The sequence below is a fragment of the Arachis hypogaea genome, chromosome 11 (genome assembly GCF_003086295.3).
Source record: "Arachis hypogaea cultivar Tifrunner chromosome 11, arahy.Tifrunner.gnm2.J5K5, whole genome shotgun sequence".
In the NCBI taxonomy this organism is placed as follows: Eukaryota; Viridiplantae; Streptophyta; class Magnoliopsida; order Fabales; family Fabaceae; genus Arachis; species Arachis hypogaea.
This window is the reverse complement of record NC_092046.1, coordinates 147,946,330-147,965,109: the sequence shown is the minus strand read 5'-3', so window position 1 is coordinate 147,965,109 and position 18,780 is coordinate 147,946,330. Positions and strand designations below refer to the sequence as shown.

Below are 18,780 nucleotides of genomic sequence, written 5' to 3'. Positions count from 1 at the left end.
TGTGGTATCCAGCTCAGGGGGTTCGAACCGGAATACCGCCAATGTAGCCACGGCAGCTGGCTCCAGTTCGATGGCTGCTGTGGCTTCTTCCTCCGTCCCAGTTTACGAGCCATGGGCCCAACTTGTCGCCTCTCCGTCATTTGCTGTTGATTTGAATGACGGCGTCCGCGACGAGGTAGGATCCTTTGATGTTCTGCCAAACGCTTTACACGGCGTTCCACCGGTTGGCGTCGGAGACGGAGAATTGGGTGATCCTGATGAGGACGACGTTGAGCCCGAAACGATTGAGGATGATAGCGGGGACGAGGTTGTAGCGGCCGGGCCTGCATTGGCTGGCGGTGGTTCTAGCTCTGGCACACAGCAGTATCCACCATATTTTTCTTCGCTGGACCTGGACGCCATGACGCATGAGGGTGCGGTAGGGCACCCTGTTGGATTCGGAGCTAGAGATGCGGAAGGGAATGCCGGTCTCACAGAGTTCCAGGTTGGTCAGCAATTCCAGGATAAAGATGAGGCCCTGTTAAGTGTGAAGACTTACAGCATCCGGCGAGGGGTACAGTACAAGATGGTGGAGTCCGATCACCGCCGGTATGTGGGCAAGTGTTCCGAGTTCGGGAATGGGTGCACATGGTTGATTCGACTCAGTCTCCGGAAGCGCAAGGGCATTTGGGAGGTCAAACGGTACAATGGCCCTCACACTTGCCTGGCCACATCCATATCAAGTGATCACAGAAGTTTGGATCATTCTGTGATTTCGGCGTTCATTATGCCAATGGTTAGGGCTGACGCATCGGTTAGCATCAAGGTGCTCCTGAACGCCACGGCAGCGCATTTTGGTTTTAGGCCGACTTACAGGAGGGTTTGGATGGCGAAGCAGAAGGCCGTTGGCCTCATCTACGGTGACTGGGATGAGTCATACAGCGAGATACCTAGGTGGGTGTTGGGTGTCCAGCTGACGATGCCTGGTACTGTTGCGGTCCTCAGGACGAGCCCGGTTCTAGTTGGAGGACAGGTGGACGAGTCTCAAGCTTATTTCCATAGACTTTTCTGGACTTTCCCTCCGTGCATCGAGGCATTCCGGCATTGCAAGCCGCTAGTCAGCATTGACGGCACACATCTATATGGTAAGTATGGGGGAACGTTGCTCATTGCGATTGCACAGGACGGGAACTCCAACATTCTACCTGTCGCATTCGCACTAGTAGAGGGTGAGAATGCGGAGTCGTGGACATTCTTTCTCTCGCACCTTCGGCAGCACGTGACCCCGCAGCCCGGTCTGCTGGTTATATCGGATAGGCACAACGGCATCAAGTCTGCGCTTGAGGCCCCGGACGGAGGTTGGTTACCACCATTTGCGTACCGTGCATTCTGCATACGACACGTAGCGGCTAATTTCGCCCTTACCTTCAAGGGCAAAGACGCTAGGAGGCTTCTCGTGAATGCAGCGTACGCGAAGACTGAGGTTGAGTTTGATTACTGGTTTGATATACTGCGGTCTGAAGACCCGGCGATGTGTGAGTGGGCGAACCGTATTGATTACTCCTTGTGGACGCAGCATCGCAATGAGGGGAGGAGATTCGGTCACATGACGACGAATATCTCCGAGTGTGTGAACTCAATCCTGAAGGGTGTAAGAAATCTTCCTGTAGCATCCCTGGTGAAGGCAACATATGGTAGGCTGGCCGAACTCTTTGTTCGCAAGGGGCGAGAGGCTGAGGCCCAGATGGGCACCGGACAGCAGTTCAGTCAGCACTTGGTGAAGTGTATTGAGGCCAACTTGAAGACGGCCAGGTGCTTCACGGTGACGTTGTGTGACCGTGATAACTCCGAGTTCACCGTAGCGGAGACCACTCCGACTGGTACTTTCTCATTGGGTACTTACCGAGTATCGCTTGCCTCCCGGACATGTGACTGTGGGTACTTTCAGGCGTTTCATTTCCCGTGTCAGCACGCACTTGCATGCTGTGCCTACGCACGTGTGAGCTGGAGCTCCTATGTTCATAGCGTCTATCAGATTAGCTCGGTGTTCAATGTCTATCGGATGGGATTCACACCTCCAATCCCGGAGGGCTTCTGGCCACCCTACGATGGGCCCACGGTGATTCCGGACCCAAACAGAAGGCGTGCGAGAGAGGGGAGGCCTAGATCCACAAGGATACGGACGAATATGGATGAGGCAGATCCAAACAGGCCAAAACGGTGTGGCCTTTGTCGCCAACCCGGACACACTAGACGTAGATGCCCACAGGTAGTAGGATCGTCTCAGACAGGGCGAAATTAGTTTCCATGATGTTATTGTTAGTGTTATTTACATTTAAGTTGTCTTGTTAGATGCATTGCTTGACCACGAATGTAACTTGTTGAGATTAATGCATTGAACTTTGGTATTTGTGAGTAGTAATGAATATGTTGTCTTTCATTAGAAGTTATGCTACAGGACTCGTTGATCCTCATTTTAATAACTAAACGAAATCATTATACCTTATCATGTTTCATTTAATACAAATAGTCAACGTCCCCGAACACAAGTTACGAACAACATACATAAACAGAGCACTACATAACAAGAAAACTACACCTAACTATCATACATGACTGAAATAGAGGAAACAAAATACATGAACCGTGACTCATCTAAACAGATGCGAACCAGTACCACAGCGACGTGCTACCCGTGCCCTCTGACCTCGACGGACAAGCGGCTCCTCATCCTCTATCTCATCCTCCTCCTCCTGCGGAGCAGGCTGTACTGGTGGCGCAACACGCAACGGTGCTGCAGACGATCCTGCGATAAACTCTGATGCAGCGGTATAGGAACTGGTACACGCAACTGGTATAGGAACTGATCTCGGATCCCCCAGCTGAGTGTCCGGGGCCAAGAACCTCTTCCCATGCTGACTCCACCACTGAAGGAACTGATGAGATGGTCCAGGGTCGGCAACAACGTCGAACCTCAATACACTGTCATGACGAGCGTCCCAGTATGCATGCCACTTCGGCATGGAAGAGGGGAACCATCGATCGCCGCCTCTCCCGTCCTTGGACATCAGAAAGTCGATGTTCAAGGCGGGACGCGGAGGGGCCTGTACCCCTCCAAACTGAGGAAGAACACGATCTATCTGATGCCACTCTATGACAGCAAAGTAGATCAGCGCAGTCACAGAGCGCCACACCGCCATGTGCCGAGGCTCCAAAACCTCCGGGTGCAACACCTGAAGTACGTCGGGGCTACTGTACGGCATCCATATAAACTGCAGAACAAACCCACCCTTATCAGGGCAACTGTACGACCCAAGTGTAAAATATTTAACTAAAAGAGCATCAGTTATTAATTAGCATACTAACCTCCCTGGACTGTAACCGGTCTATCCTAAGCCTCCACATCCGCACTCTCGGACCCTTCTCGCTACCGGAAGGGTTGTAACCTGCCCATCTGCACCATACACATGAGTTACATATACTAATATCTGTGTTTACATTATGCAATAGAGTATTAACATACACGCAATTCTGTAAGTCATATTGAAAAAGAATAGGCCCAGTATAGTACCTCGACGCCAACGGCCAGCTGAACGTCTCATATCCTGCAGGCCTAAACTGAGGAAACCGCCAAAAGATCCAAGACTGCAGTAGCTGGAGCGGGCCCGCTAACTTCACAACATGTCTGTTTGCCACTCTGCACATGCACCGGTACAACCAGGCCAGTGCTGCCGAACCCCAGCTGTACGTACCCAGCTCCTCCAGCCTCGCTACATATGGAAGCCATCTAATGTGAATCCGGTTGCCAGACTTGTCCGCAAACAGCTGCGTGCCCAGCAACATCATGATGTACGCACGGACATATCGGCGAACAGTGTCATCATCTGCATCCTCAGGGCACTCACCAAAGGTCTCCTGAAACCAGCTGCAGTTCACTGCGTACTTCTGAACCTGACTGGGGGGAGGTATAACTCCTAGCAACTCCTGGAACCAGACCCAGGGTGGACGGCCGCCATCGATGTATATATGGAACTCTGACAGGCACCCGCTCACGTAACGGCCATCGACTGGCAAACCCAGCTGGTATGCCACGTCCTGTAGTGTGATCGTGCACTCTCCGAACGGCATATGAAACGTGTGCGTCTCGGGACGCCATCTCTCCACGAATGCACTGACGAGCGCCTCGTCTAGCCGGAACCACCGGTCGTTCAGCCTTGCAAGATGGTATAGCCCTGCCATCTGCAAGTATGGAACGTATCTGTCATCAAGACGCATGCCCTGCTGCCGCCTCATGCTCCTAATGCATCGCTCCGGCTGCGCATGAAAAGAACCGCATACTGAGATATATAACTACACAGGTTTTACAGTAAATCGGTTCACATAAACCGGTTTACATTAACCATATTGCTAAATTAAACAGCATAACATTACATGAAAGATAACTAACTGGAAAACAAACCCTAAACCACACAACTAAACCGCTAGCATATACCACAATTAACGAGAGCCATTAACAAGAAACAAATTCAATAAACCGGCTTACTTAAACCACCTAACATTAACCAACTACCCTAAGCCACATAAAAAAACCGCTTGCAAAAACCGCTAACATAAACCACCAACATAAACCACTACCAAAAACCACTGACTTAAACCACTAACAAAAATCACTACCCTAAACCACCACCCTAAACCACTAACTTATACCGCTAGCTTAAACCACTATCATAAACCACCTACATAATCCCCTCACCTAAACCACCTACAAAAACCACTAACATAAAGTACCGTCTAACCAAGATACAAAACCACTAAGGCACAACTAACGCTTGAATCAAAAATATTTCCGTACTAACCTCGTCGTTGATGACCCCGGCTATATGAGCGACTCCGTCCAACCGATATAGCCGTGCCGGATCGTCCCCCATCAGCAGAGTAGTCCGTTCAGGTCTTCCTCGGAGAGAATCTGGGTCGTTTTCTCTGAGATTTTGTGGGGTAGGGGGGAGGGATAATGGTTCGAATGAGGGTGATTCGAACTCCTTATATAGTCGAATCACACATAATTCGAACCAGCCTGGTTCGAATTATGAAGGAGTGCACTAGGAGTAATTCGAACCGGCCTGGTTCGAATTACATGGAATCGAATACAAAGCATAATTTGAACCACCCTGTTTCGAATTATGTATGAGAGAAGTTCGAACCTTAGTGGTTCGAATTATGTATGGGAGAAGTTCGAACCTTGGTGGTTCGAATTATACAAATACGTAGCACACTAAATCGAACCATGTTGGTTCGAATTATGAAGGAGTGCAATTCGAACCAGTTATATTAAAATACACTTTGGCTCATTGCTGAAACGAAATTGGATTTGGCGCATTTTGGTTACAAGATTCTTGCTTTGGCTCAATATGATTTTTTGCCCTAAATTAAAAGAACATTGAAATTCGAGTTTCCAATAACGATGTAGTAAATTATATTTAACTTTTATTTTATTAATTATTATTAAATAAGATAAATTTTAACTATTTTTTGTTAATTTATTTTGATTATAAGACATTTTCTATTATTGTTATAGGTGTGAATTACAGCTATGAGTGATAGCTAGTACACACATCATATTTGGGGTTCCTCAACTTGGCAAACCGTTCGGCGACTGCAACGCGGTCGTCCCCACTGTTACTAATTCACACTTCAAATTTCAAGATTGTTTTAACCCTAATTTATTAGTATGTACTACTGTAATCTCGTAGGCAAAGATAACATTGCTTTATCTCTACGCTTTAATTCATTTTCTTATGTCCATTCCCATGATAATTAAATTATAAGGCTATGAGAACAGTACACTGAAATAAGATATAAAAGATAAAAAATATAAATTTTATGTTTTTATATTCTATTTAATAATAAATTAGAATAAATTATAAAAATTAAATTAAATTTTATTTTTTTTATTTAAAAAATTTAAAATAAAAAATATAATAATAAAAAATATAATTAAAAAAATTAATAAAAATAATAAAAAAATAAAAAATAAATTATGTTTCTTATTAATGTCTTTGTGTTCTGTTAAACAAACCCAGCCTAATAGTTATTTTAATTAGTCTTGTGTCTTCACAACAATCACCTGCTACATTCAAATGCAACTAAAACTAGCAATAATTTGTTTTTCCTTTATTAGCTGTTGCATTGATATTTGCATCGGTTTTGTAAAAATAAGCTAATAATCAAATTTCAGACATTTAAATATTTAAAAACTTATATACATTTCAATATTCCAAATTTTTTAAGCTTTAGAACTTTATGTTGACTTTTTCAAAGAAAAAAAAATTAAGCAATATATATAATACTCTGAAAATAAATGTGCCTAACAAAATATACCTTAGCACCCAAACAAAGAAAAATTGTATTGAGCTTTATTATTAGATCTATGATTAATAAATTTGAAAAAAAAAAAAAAAATATATATATATATTAAAATATATTGTCTTTTGTTATAATATATATGATATATGACTAGGAGGGGCAACTAGGGGTGCACAGACCCGGCCCGGCTCGAAGACCCGGTCCGGTCCCGAACACTTTAAGGACTAATTTGGTGTGATTTCATCGGGTTTAGAGTCGGGTACGGGTCTTAAAAATAGACCCGGTCATTATTTCGGGTCGGGTCCGGGCCATAGCTCGGGTCACCCGAAGTCGGCCCGGTGGCCCGGTCATCATACACAATTAATATTTTGTGTTATTAGTGATGGATCATGACTATTCTTATGTGGAATTTAAGTATTGTAAACCTTAATATTTTGTGTTATTAGTTATAAGACTATAAGTTAATGTTTTATGTTTAGAATGCATAAGACTTTAGACTAATACATAAGATTGTGTTATTTGTATTGATTTAAATATTTGGTATTATTAGACAATATTAGTATTGATTGTGGTTATGCTTTAATATTGAAGAAGGGTTGGTTCTTGTTATATTTTTCTAAGTGAATTTTACCATGTTAACTAATGGTTGGAGTCTTGGAAATTTGGATATTTTTACATGCTAGCTTACAAGAAGGTATCAATGTAATGTAATGTTAACGGTCCGGTTTTCACCCGATTTTCACCCGGTATAATTGTAACCCGAAAGTGTATTGGTTTCATCGGGTCTAGAGCCGGATTCGGGTCTAATAAATAGACCCGGTGTATATTTCGGACCGAGTCTGGGTCACATCAAACCCGGCTTCACCCGGCCCATGTGCACCCCTAGGAGCAACTATCGCCTTCAGGCCAAGCTTTGAGTTTGGTCATAGTTTATTATTATAGCCCCTTCTATATATTTAACTAACTGATCCAATTAAATTGGTATGACTGCCAACTATATATATAAGATTTTCTCAATAAATAATTTTAAAATACTTGTTAGATAAAATGTATATTAAAAATATTTGATAACAAAAAAATATTAATTAAAAATTATCAAAATTTAATATTTTTTATTTTATTTAATGTACATTACAATAAATAAATAATAAATAAGATAAATTTAAATTGTTTAAATTTATTATTTTTTGTCATCTTAATACTGAATATATATATATATATATATATATATATATATATATATATATATATATATATAGTAGTAATAATTCTAGGATAAACTAAGGAAGAGTGCATGGAATAAAGAAATGGATGCATTTATTTTATGGGGAACACCTTCTTTTGCAATCACAAGCAAACATCCCCACACTCTTCGATCTCGTCCTCTCCCTACCTACAATTACTACCCACTTGCCTAACTTAATTCATTCTCTCTCACTAGCTCTCTGCCTCTTTTCTTTCTCTGTTTTCCACAAATTAATTAAAGCCAAAAAGAAAAAGGGAAAAAAGGAGGAAGAGATCAGAGAAAAGTGGAGTTAAGTGAAGAAAGGAAGGGGAAAAAAAAGCATGAGAAGTGTGATTGATGGTGAGGAAGAAACTGAAATAAAAAACAGTACTTAGAGATGGAGAAGTGAGTTAGATATTTTAGAAAGAGAAGAAAATGAAAAAGTTATTATTAGGGGACGTATGCTTTAATAAATGGGCTTGAAAATAGAAAAAACTAAATCAACCGTAGCAAATATAAATTAAAATCGTTCACTAATATAGGATAGATATTAAAATATAAAATATATATTAAAAATAAATTTAATAAGGAAAAGTCTAGGGTATAGCAATTTTTGTATTTTCTGACCAGCACTTAACCATCAAAACAAAGTGAGTGATCTCTCACCATTAAAAACACTATTGATGGTCAATTGATGGTTACAAAACACTAAAATTGTTGGCCTCCTAGCATTTCTCATTAAATAATATATATAATATTTTTAAAATTCAATGTATATTTATTTAGGTGGAAACTTAGGTGAAGTCGACTTCACCTGAAATTGATAATTGAGAGCCGTTAAATGATTTAACTGATTTGACTAAATTTTTATCTAACGGTTCTCAACTATCAATTTCACGTGCATCTGAGTTTCTACTATTTATTTATTATGTAATTTAAGAATATATATTAAAATTATTATTAATAAAAAATATTTTAATAAATATATAATAATTGTATTAAAAATTTTAAATTATATCTTTTTAATTTTTTAATTAATATTTTTAATATAATTATTGTATTAAAATAAAAATACACATGCAATTATTGTATTAATTTAAAATTAATAATTAAATTATTAAATTATTTGTCAATAAATTATAGCTTAAATGGTAACGTCTCCTCGTTCTCATTTAGAGGTCGCGGGAGAGGGGAGGCAGGAGGCGGGGGTGGGTCGTGCATATAGACACCCATCTGATCCCTTCCGACATTTGTGCTCTCTCTCTCTCTCCTCTCAAGAAGATCGATCAAAAGGAGAGAGAAGAAGAAGAAGTATATGAACTCACATACATACATGCAGTGCCCCCAGCAAGAGCTAGCAGAACAAATTTAAAGCCTTCTTTAACTCTCTTTTACCAAACTCCATTCTTCTTCTTAACATTAAATCCCCTTTTCACTTTCACTACTTTAATTTCCGATCCACTTCCATCAGTTTTCATACCTAAGCTACATAACATACCATCCCCTTCTTTTCTATCTGCATTCATATTTACATCCATCATTTACTCTCTTGTGTGTGTGCGCGTGCGCGTGCGTGTGCGTTTCTCTCTTTTAGTTACTAGGCTACTAGCTTCATCATCAAGTATTGTCCAATATGATGAACAGTTTTGACCCCTCCTTGAAACGGAGATGGCAAGAAAGTAGTGGTAGAAGACAGATCGTGATCGGTGCTGCACCTTCCAATAATAGTACTAATCCTTCTTCTTCTTTGCCTTTCTATGGCAAATTGCAAGGCTTCCCTGGCCTCGAAGACGACGATCTAGTTTCCACAGTAGTGCCTGCAGTCACGGTGGTTCTCGAAGGCCGTTCGATCTGCCACCGCATCAGCCTCCATAACCACGGCAGCTACCAGAGCCTAGCAAAGGCACTTAGACAGATGTTTGTGGACGGTGCAGATTCATCAGGAACAGGAGCAAACTCTGACTATGATGATAATAATAATAATAATAATAATAATAATAATAATAATAATAATAATAATCTTGATCTGTCAAACGCCATTCCCGGTCACCTTATTGCTTATGAAGATATCGAGAACGATCTTCTTCTTGCCGGTGACCTTTCTTGGAAGTAAGCTTCTCTTCTCTTAATTTCTTTTTATTTATTTGTTCAAAATTGAGCTGATTTTAGGGTTCACCAAAGATCGAACTCTTGACCTTTCGTATCTAGAATTCTAATACCATGTGATGAAACCACTCATTCCAAAAGCGTAACCTGATAGGACAATGTAACACTAATGGTCATATCTCTAATACTTTTTAAATCTCTATTGTACACATTGTACGCTTAGGTCATTGGCTTCCTGTACTTTCTCTTAATTAATTAATTGGATATTATTTGTAATACTAAATTACTAATAATAATTAGGGATTTTGTACGTGTGGCGAAGAGAATCCGGATTGTTCCAGCGAAGGGAAACTCAAGGTCAAGGAAAGGTACAAGAGAGGAATGAGTTATGAGTATAGTATGGATTAGTAATATCTTAGCTGCTAGCTAGCTACTTCATCAGTTGGTTGTTGTTGCTTATTAATTTGGTAATGATTTGAATATGTTGTGTGCATGTAGAAGTAAAGATAGTAGAGAAATTAGTACTCAAATAAATTGGACGGTGGAGGCTAGAAAGAAAATATGTGTGTTGATGATGCATAGGGGAATGAGTCCATACATACAAAAATTCTGGTTCAGTGTGTGCTGGCTATATATATTTGTATGAATAAAAGGGTATTTAATTATTCCCAGTTTGAATGAAGCTCTTAGCTTGCATCTTGCTCACGTTTGATTCATTATTTTATTCTTTTTACCACAGAAAAAGAGAACTTGCTTAGCTTGTTTCTTAAATCAATACGTTTTCAGTTGGCATGCATTAAGATAGATGAATATGAAAGCTCCATTATTATTTATCCCCCCTCTAATAATAAGTGGTAGTAGTGTTTTGTTAGCTTATAGTAGTATAATGGTCCAATATGCATGTCATTAAAAAGTAACAATGTAGTATGTGGAACACTCTCATATTTGCTCCCTTGCTAGGTTAAGTGCACACAAGGGATCATTTAGGCTTTGACATTGATGCATTTCCATATTCATGGACAAGTCCTCCACCCTACTTCATTGGCACAGTTTCTCAAGAAGCATCTTCAATGTTCCTTAGATGAAAAAAAAAAGAAGCCTTTTTAAGTCCCCCTCCTTCCTTAAAAATGATTTTTGCACATTATTACGAGGAATGTTAGGGACATCAACTTTTGTGATTTGTAGCCATCAATGATGATTTTAATAGTGTGAAATTTCATCAATGATTCACTTTTCTTTGCTAGTTACATGCCAGAATTTAACAAAGTTACTGACCCTAGACTTTTCTCATCATTATATATTCTTAGACAAGCTCAAGTAGGGGTCAATTTTTTTTAATTAAATTATTTTTTTAAATATTTTTTTATCCTAAATTTTAAACCATACATTTTAAATTATAAATCTTAAATCTTAAATTATAATTCTAAATCTTAAATTCTGAAAAAAAAAGATAAAAAAATATTTTTACAATAAAAAATTAATTAATATTAACTATTTAAAAATTGATTTTTCTTAGACGTATAAAATACATCTAAATTAAGAACTAAATGGAAAATAGATAAATTATTAGTATATTTTACTTTTTCTTTATCGATAAGAATGTTGCCCTAGCTCGCTAATATATAGATAGAAGAATTATACAGTATTACAGTATGACTTTAAGAGAATTCAATTCTTAATAATCGTCAATGGACATAGCAATCCTAATTTCATTAGGAAGAAAGCAAATTCCCTCAACAATCCCCCAAAAGGACCTAAGCATTTTAAACTATATAGATATTACATGAAGATATCCAAGATTATAAATGTACCGATAACGACGTACTATATAGGAAAAACCCTTTTTCTTTTAGGTACGGTTCTAATTTATGAATAGAAAATATATACAACTCTTGAGTTATCTCGTTTTGCACTCAAGTTTAGTTTCAACTTTCCTTTGATGACAAGTTTGAAATAGTAACAAATAAATAAATAACTAAATATACCTTGATTATGTATCATCCAATATAACATTTCTAGTATTGAAATAGTAATGAGTCAAATTAAATATGTCTCTTCCAGTGCCCTTCACTACAAGTAGTTTTGATTCTCTTGTTCTCTAGTTGGTCGTCGATCAAATCTTTAATTCTGTCTATACAAAAACTAAAAACTTCTATATTTAATTACTGGACTTTAACAGGAAATGATGAATGCTTACTACCACTTGAAACAATATAATATTTGCTCTCTTAAATAGGCCTGCCCAGGAATTTTCTTCTAGGCTTTTTTTTTTTTTTTTTTACGGTCGTTCGACAAATCAAGATTAATCCGTCGCGAATCTGAACTCCATTTAAGAGTCTGTCACTTGTCAATGGAATTTTCTTCTAGCTAGATCATGCGAATCACAATCTCCTTATTACTTGTTTAACTCCAATGGCACATCTCTTGGTTCATGTGACAAGATTTGTTACCTTTAGGGTTCAATCTACATATCCATTTCCCTAGCTATCTCTCTAATTTCTCCTTCCCTATAACAAATAAGCATAAGAATCACATACTCCTCTATTAATAAAAAGATTGTTACATGCTACTTGTAGTATATTTATTTTATTATGCACATTATATATATAATAAGTAGTTTATTTATAACTTAGTTTTTTTAATTTTTTAATATAACTTTTAATATTATAAATTAAAATGATTAGTTGTAAATATTTTTAAAGCATGAATTAAACGTATGATCTAAGAGAATAATATTTCCCCTATTATTATTTAGTTCATTTTCAAACAAACATTTTACTTAAAAAATTTATTTACCTTGCATGCAGATGAGCTTTAATACTATAAGATATTGAGTGACACAAATATATTTTTAAAAATATATATATTTACGTAATTTATTTTAAAATAATAATTTATTTTTTCATTATTTTAGTATCACTGACTCTAATTTATATTGTGTTCATGTGCATGTGAACCACTACTAACATACATATCTCCCCACATGCTCCTCCCTATTTCTCATCCTACATCCAACTCTAGAGATTCTTTTATCTATCCATTACCAGGTCTTAACTGACCAGATGACAAGTTATGGAACCACCAATTTAAATTTGGAGCCTCTAAATTAGCTTTCAAACCTAAAGGCCAGGGGCAAAATCTTACTCCAATTTATTTAAATCAATAAATATGGACCACAGGAAGATAAATGTAGAGGACCACTGCCAACAAGTCAACAGTTAAGTGAACACTGAAAAGCAGACAGAAGGATGGGGAATCTGATATACATGATTAATGGGGAAGGGGAAAGTTACATTATCCTTGTTTAGTTTGAATAGTTCAAATAAGTCTTTATGTGTAAATAGAACAATGACATTCCAATTGCTATTGAACAAAATTAATAACATAACATACCCCTTCTGCTATTCAAAAGATTTATTTTCTATTTTCTAATTTTAATCTTTGTACAAAATTAATGATAGAGATGTTGCATGTCAACCACCCACTCCAAATGACTTGGCTACTAAATTGGAACACAGGTATTAGTAGTAATATAATAAAGTAATGTTTATTTAAAAGCTCCAAACAAGACAACTGAGTTTAAAGTAACATAAATGAGGTTTTTATGTCCTATAAAAACCAACAAAAAGCCAATAAAGTTGCACTAATTACCAAGTTGGAAATATTATTACCAACAAGCAGAGCATTTGTTATTCTCTCAGAATATATTTATTATTTATTTTATTTCAAAATAGTCACCATTTTTATCAAAACAAATAAATTGTATTTAAAATTTTAAATATACCAAAGTAATAATCAAACCGACAATTATTTTATAATAGGATAACCAACCAGCTAACATCTGCTTCCAGTTACGTTTCAATCTGTAAATAAACTATGAAAGTTGAAAACCGTTGTTTTATTAGGCAACTTAATTATTACTAGCCTATATGGTAGAGTTTTGACATCAAATACATTCACGTTTTATGCTACATACGTAAGGAAATATGTAATACTAAGCAAACACATAGACCATGGTCCCAAATCTAAAGCCGTATTGGTGAAAGGTGATGGCAACATTATTAGTAGCAGTATTATCAAGAACACAGAATATGAACGTCAAACAATGTAATAGCTGACAATGCAGCAAAAAGAGACAGAAACTGACATTCTATGGAAATGGATTAATGAGTCATAAATATAGTTGTACATCAGTGGTGCCAGCTTTTTTCTGACCGCAGTGGAAACTGTACGGCATCTGGAGGTTTAACTTGAGCTTCCATTATCTTAGAAGGGTGGTAAACCCCATTCACTAGGGTTGAAATCCATTAATGAGTTTAAGACTAGATCTGCTGTATCATGAAAAGACTTGTCCAGTCTTGGATCCGGAACCATAACAACAAACCTGTGTGACAGACACGTAACAGAAAGAGATCAACATCAAGAATAAATTTAAATCTCTACTACTACATCAAATTGCACAATGTATCTATATTTATCCAAACAACATGCAACTGAATATTGATTTAGGCAAGAAATAGGAACAAGTAAAAACGCTACCATCATTACATAGTGTTCAGAGGTACCCGTATCACATTGAATGCTATATTACCATCAGATCAATATCAGACAAAATTTTGTATCCATTTTCTGTTAAGCATGGGGTTTGAGTGATCACTTTGCTTTTCATTTTTCAAATGATATTATTAGCCCGCTCACGAGTTAGACTTAGATGTAGTACTAAGTTCTTAACTTTTGAAACTAAATAGTGTAACATAATTCTTAAAATATTAGAGCTTATCATGCTTGAAATTCCACCAATACCATGCAAGCCATTAGCCACCTCAAACTTTCGGAGCTAACAAATGAGGAGGATTTCAATTCTTGGAATGTTTATAGATAAGAAATCAATTCATAATTAAGTAAGCAATAACAGATTCCTACTTTGATAACAGAACAGTTGGGACGATCTATCAGTCTCAAGAGATCCCTTTTTTCAGTGATTGCATCTGGTTGGCAGAACTTATCATCTGCCGCTAAAAATTAGCTTAGTTTCCACTCAAACTTAAGCCATCATTAGAATATAAAAGATGGTGGAAGTCAAATCCGCTAACTTGCCTGTGAACACTAATATTTACAATTCATAGTTTTCACTCCTAGGACATACTAAACATATTGCACAACGGTGTCGTGTATCGTATATACTAGAGTTTAGAGAAAGAGGTAGAGAAAGAAATGATCCTAAATTCCTAATTCAAAGTGACATAAAGTCAATACAAAGATGCAATCTGTAATAACTGTTAGGAAGCAATAATGCGACATATGGAACTGATAAATCTATCAACTTATATCCATTCTATTAAATGTTGGAAAATGTTTTTGGAAACAAAATTTGTTTAGATGAAAAAATGAAAATAAAAGAAAAGAACAGGGATATTTTTCAATGGCTCAATCTACTTACATCCCAGCATTTTTAGCTGCAAGAACTCCTGAAGGTGCATCTTCAAAAACAAGAACGTTAGAAGGATCTGCCGGTCCACCCTGTTGACCAGCTGAACATTAACTACAACATCACCATATACAACTACTAACTACAGAGTTTGAAATAAAACAACTAAAAACGAATTCAATACCAAGTTCAGATTAGGAAAAAGAAAAGTCAATTGTAACCATTCAATCTGCAGTCATTTTTGTCATCTGGTAATTGTAAGGTATTCATAACATGGTAATTGGTATACCTCAAATCTCTTGGCTGCTGCAAGAAATACATCTGGAGATGGTTTGCCTTGTTTAACTTCAAGGTCATCACCAAGAACAACATGATGCATCAAAGCAAAGAGTTCACCATGTCTTTGAGTTTTCAATTCAAAGTGTCGCTTGTGAGAACTGTAGATTAAATTTCAATACAACTTCATAAAAAAATTTCCTTCCATGCATGACAGAAAACAATTGCTTCTTTATACATCAAAACAAAAACGACAAGAATCAGAAAAAACATACCCAGTTGCCAAGGCAATCGGAACACCTTTTGCATGTAAATGTCTGAGTAAACGATCAGCACCTATAATATACAAACCAAACAGGGACAATATATAAGCATGGTTGCATATGAAAACAGAAAACTAACCCTTGACAGCAGAGCCAATTTCACCGCTGTCTAAGATATGTGTTTCAAAGCAGCCAAGCATGGCGACATTGATTTAATTTACTGATATTGCAAAACAAAAAAGTGTCCCGATCTAAGCTACTGCTATTAAAGGCATCCATTTAACAATGCCTGTTTGATAGCATTCTCTAATGATCTTAAATGCCAATTCCAGAATTCTAGTTTCCATAGTTACTAGGGATAGGAATGTTAAATAGAAAAAGAGGTCCAATCTACATTTTTTCAAAATATACCTGGCATGAGCTCACTTGTTGGGAACAATTCCTGAAGCATCTCCTCTCTTTCAACCAAAAACTGCTCGGCGCTAAGAGAATCGCTAATTCCACTCTCTTCAACGAAAACCCTAGCAGCTTCTATTGCTTTCCTTCCCATCATCTTGGCCTTGAGGCTCCAATCGAATGTTTTGTTGTATCTGGCTAGTATCTTTTCCTGAACCTCAGTGTAGAATTTCTCCGTGTCTGCAAAAAAGCGTAATTCTCCATCATAATCATAAATCTCCCTAGCAATAGCACTTGAAATGCAGTTGTTGAATGCATGACTTATGCAAGTAATGTAACAGAAAAGAAAAGAGCCGATTCAGAATCCTAAACTTGGCAAAGCTAATAAGAGTGAACGAAGCTGGAGACAAATGGAGAGTATCACATACGAGTAGTGTATAGTAGAGAGAGGTACCGAGCAAGAGACCGTCCATGTCGAAAATGACGTGGGTGATTTGTTTTCTGAGTGAGTTGGGTGCACAAGAATTCGCCATTGCGCTGCGAACAGAGAGAGATCTGATTGGGAAGGAATATTTCTGCCCTGTTCTCTCCTCCAGGTTGCCGATATGGGCTTCTGTTACAAATTTTAGCATAGATGGGTGGGCTTTTTTTGTAGCCCATTATCACTACTTCAGCCCAAAAAAGGGGCTTATTTTCGGACCAAAAATCCCGCGCACACAATCACTCACCACGAATTAGTTTTTGCCGTATATGTCCAATCACAATGAAGCATTTCAGATCCAACGGTGAAAACGTGGAAGTAACTCAGTGACACGGATAAGCATCGAATCCAACGGTAGCAAGTGTATCGTCTCATGTTATATAAGCTCCAGATCCCAACTTCATCTCTCACTTCTCACTACACTCGTCACTCATTGTATTTCATTTGGAGTAGCGTCCATCAGCATCTGCGAGCCATGTCTGGAAGAGGAAAGGGAGGTAAGGGCCTTGGAAAGGGAGGAGCTAAGCGTCACCGTAAGGTACTGAGGGATAACATCCAGGGTATCACCAAACCCGCCATTCGCCGTCTCGCAAGGCGTGGCGGTGTCAAGCGTATCAGCGGTCTCATTTACGAGGAGACACGTGGTGTTCTCAAGATCTTCCTTGAGAACGTCATTCGCGACGCCGTGACCTACACTGAGCACGCTCGCCGCAAGACAGTTACTGCCATGGATGTCGTCTATGCACTCAAGAGGCAAGGCAGGACTCTCTATGGTTTTGGAGGCTAAGCTTCATCAAAAATTGGGGATTTTTAGCATTGTTTACGAAATTAGGTTTATTATAGTCTCCGCTTCGATGAATTTGCTTTTGTTCATATTATATTGTGGACTAGCTCTTCAATTGAGTATTTAACAATGCTTTTAGTTGGCTCTGAGTTTATATTGTGGATTAGTCATAGGTAGAAGTTGTGGTTTCAATCTGATTTTGTAACCAACCTCAGAGTTGTAGCTCTGGTTTCGTGCAATTCGAAATTTATGATAGTATATGGTGTTCCGTTCTGCCTTAATTCTCCAAGTCTATGACGAATTATAGCATATTTGGTGATAATTGTCTGTTATTAATGAGTGTACATTCTTGATTGTTCATACCTGGTCTGCACTGGTTGAAACAATCTTAGTCTTTTTTTTTGTATGTTTGGAGTTGAACTATGTTCTGAATCTTTCTGAAATGTTTGCTTGCAATTAATTAAGGAATTATGGGCACATTAGCTGCATTTTGCTGTATGTTTTATTATAATATTCACTCGTTAATAAAAAACTAACTTTGTTCTTCACGATGGAGAATTTTCTACTTCTCTGCTAGTTGAGAATGGAGATTCTCAAACACACGTATGTTCCAGACAGAATGGAGACCAAATGAAACTGACAATAAATTGTTTTCCTTCTTAAAAAAATGTTTATGACGACTGAAATTGGCCCAAATTGTTAGTGACAAAAAAAGATTTTCGACCATAAATATACACAATGATCCAATTTAGCGTATAAGTAAGCCGAAACATATATGACATTGTACACCAAAAAGAAAAAAAAAATATGACATTAATGAACTAGAGAATTTAGAATGTAGATTTGGAATAGGTGTTACACAACATATACAAGGGCTAGGTAGAATAACAACCAAAATCGTGGATATATATAGAAAGAATAAATATAGGGAGCCAATGGCTTATGCGTATAATGTGTACAATGAAGGTTTAGGAAGTATTAGAGATATGATCATTAGTGTTACATTGTCCTGTCAGGTTACGCTTTTGGAATGAGTGGTTTCATGATATGGTATTAGATTTCTAGATCCGAAAAGTCAAAAGTTGAGTGCTTTCATGATATGATATTAGATTTCTAGATCCAAAAAGTCAAGAGTTTGATCTTTAGTGAACTCCAAAATCAGCTTTAAGCTTTTGGGATAAATGGTTTTATGACATGAGATATTTATTATCCCTAATATCCGGATAGTTATTCTAGATAGTATGAGTGATGTTCATTTTATTCATGGACCAAAGATTTAGCCCATTGTACACATCGTATGCTGGCAGCACTACTCTAATTTATTAGTCGTTTTCAAATAAAAATGAGAAGAGCGGTCTTTGGTATTTACCCTTAAATAATTCCAAATTTTCAAATCCCCCGCGATGCCTACATTACCATTTCAGCCAATCAAAATGAAGCATTCCAAATCCAACGATCCCCCTTTACAAACAACTCCGT

General features: G+C 37.6%; 4 protein-coding genes across 4 annotated transcripts; 2 read left to right on the top strand and 2 right to left on the bottom strand.

The window, feature by feature from the left end:
* Positions 1-2,630: 2,630 nt before the first annotated feature.
* LOC112722157 (serine/threonine-protein phosphatase 7 long form homolog) lies at positions 2,631-4,382 on the bottom strand. The gene is made up of 4 exons (XM_025773126.1): positions 4,374-4,382; positions 3,551-4,074; positions 3,346-3,433; positions 2,631-3,251 (listed from the first exon to the last, which is right to left on the bottom strand). Exons 1-4 carry the CDS (start codon positions 4,380-4,382, stop codon positions 2,631-2,633), a joined length of 1,242 nt encoding a protein of 413 aa, XP_025628911.1.
* Positions 4,383-8,731: 4,349 nt separating this feature from the next.
* On the top strand, positions 8,732-10,378 carry LOC112723558 (auxin-responsive protein IAA33). The gene is made up of 2 exons (XM_025774968.2): positions 8,732-9,676; positions 9,974-10,378. Exons 1-2 carry the CDS (start codon positions 9,201-9,203, stop codon positions 10,056-10,058), a joined length of 561 nt encoding a protein of 186 aa, XP_025630753.1. The 5' UTR covers positions 8,732-9,200; the 3' UTR covers positions 10,059-10,378.
* Positions 10,379-13,687: 3,309 nt separating this feature from the next.
* Positions 13,688-16,650, bottom strand: LOC112723557 ((DL)-glycerol-3-phosphatase 2). The gene is made up of 6 exons (XM_025774967.3): positions 16,491-16,650; positions 16,052-16,276; positions 15,653-15,713; positions 15,391-15,538; positions 15,114-15,193; positions 13,688-14,057 (listed from the first exon to the last, which is right to left on the bottom strand). The coding sequence occupies exons 1-6, from the start codon at positions 16,567-16,569 to the stop codon at positions 13,940-13,942; spliced, it is 711 nt and encodes a 236-aa protein (XP_025630752.1). The 5' UTR covers positions 16,570-16,650; the 3' UTR covers positions 13,688-13,939.
* Positions 16,651-16,920: 270 nt separating this feature from the next.
* Positions 16,921-17,582, top strand: LOC112723559 (histone H4). Its single transcript, XM_025774969.3, has one exon. The coding sequence runs from the start codon at positions 16,993-16,995 to the stop codon at positions 17,302-17,304; it is 312 nt and encodes a 103-aa protein (XP_025630754.1). The 5' UTR covers positions 16,921-16,992; the 3' UTR covers positions 17,305-17,582.
* Positions 17,583-18,780: the final 1,198 nt, after the last annotated feature.

What these genes read in the sequence shown, in the direction of transcription:
- LOC112722157 (XM_025773126.1), bottom strand. An exon ending in AGCTGGCCGTTGGCGTCGAG is followed by an intron (nt 3,434 to 3,550) that starts GTACTATACTGG and finishes TGTATGGTGCAG; the next exon opens with ATGGGCAGGTTACAACCCTT. An exon ending in ACCGGTTACAGTCCAGGGAG is followed by an intron (nt 3,252 to 3,345) that starts GTTAGTATGCTA and finishes TTTGTTCTGCAG; the next exon opens with TTTATATGGATGCCGTACAG.
- LOC112723558 (XM_025774968.2), top strand. Translation starts at nt 9,201, where the DNA reads ATGATGAACAGTTTTGACCCCTCCTTGAAACGGAGATGGCAAGAAAGT. An exon ending in GCCGGTGACCTTTCTTGGAA is followed by an intron (nt 9,677 to 9,973) that starts GTAAGCTTCTCT and finishes AATAATAATTAG; the next exon opens with GGATTTTGTACGTGTGGCGA.
- LOC112723557 (XM_025774967.3), bottom strand. Translation starts at nt 16,569, where the DNA reads ATGGCGAATTCTTGTGCACCCAACTCACTCAGAAAACAAATCACCCAC. An exon ending in AACAAGTGAGCTCATGCCAG is followed by an intron (nt 15,714 to 16,051) that starts GTATATTTTGAA and finishes TGTATATTATAG; the next exon opens with GTGCTGATCGTTTACTCAGA. An exon ending in CAGCAGCCAAGAGATTTGAG is followed by an intron (nt 15,194 to 15,390) that starts GTATACCAATTA and finishes GCTGGTCAACAG; the next exon opens with GGTGGACCGGCAGATCCTTC.
- LOC112723559 (XM_025774969.3), top strand. Translation starts at nt 16,993, where the DNA reads ATGTCTGGAAGAGGAAAGGGAGGTAAGGGCCTTGGAAAGGGAGGAGCT.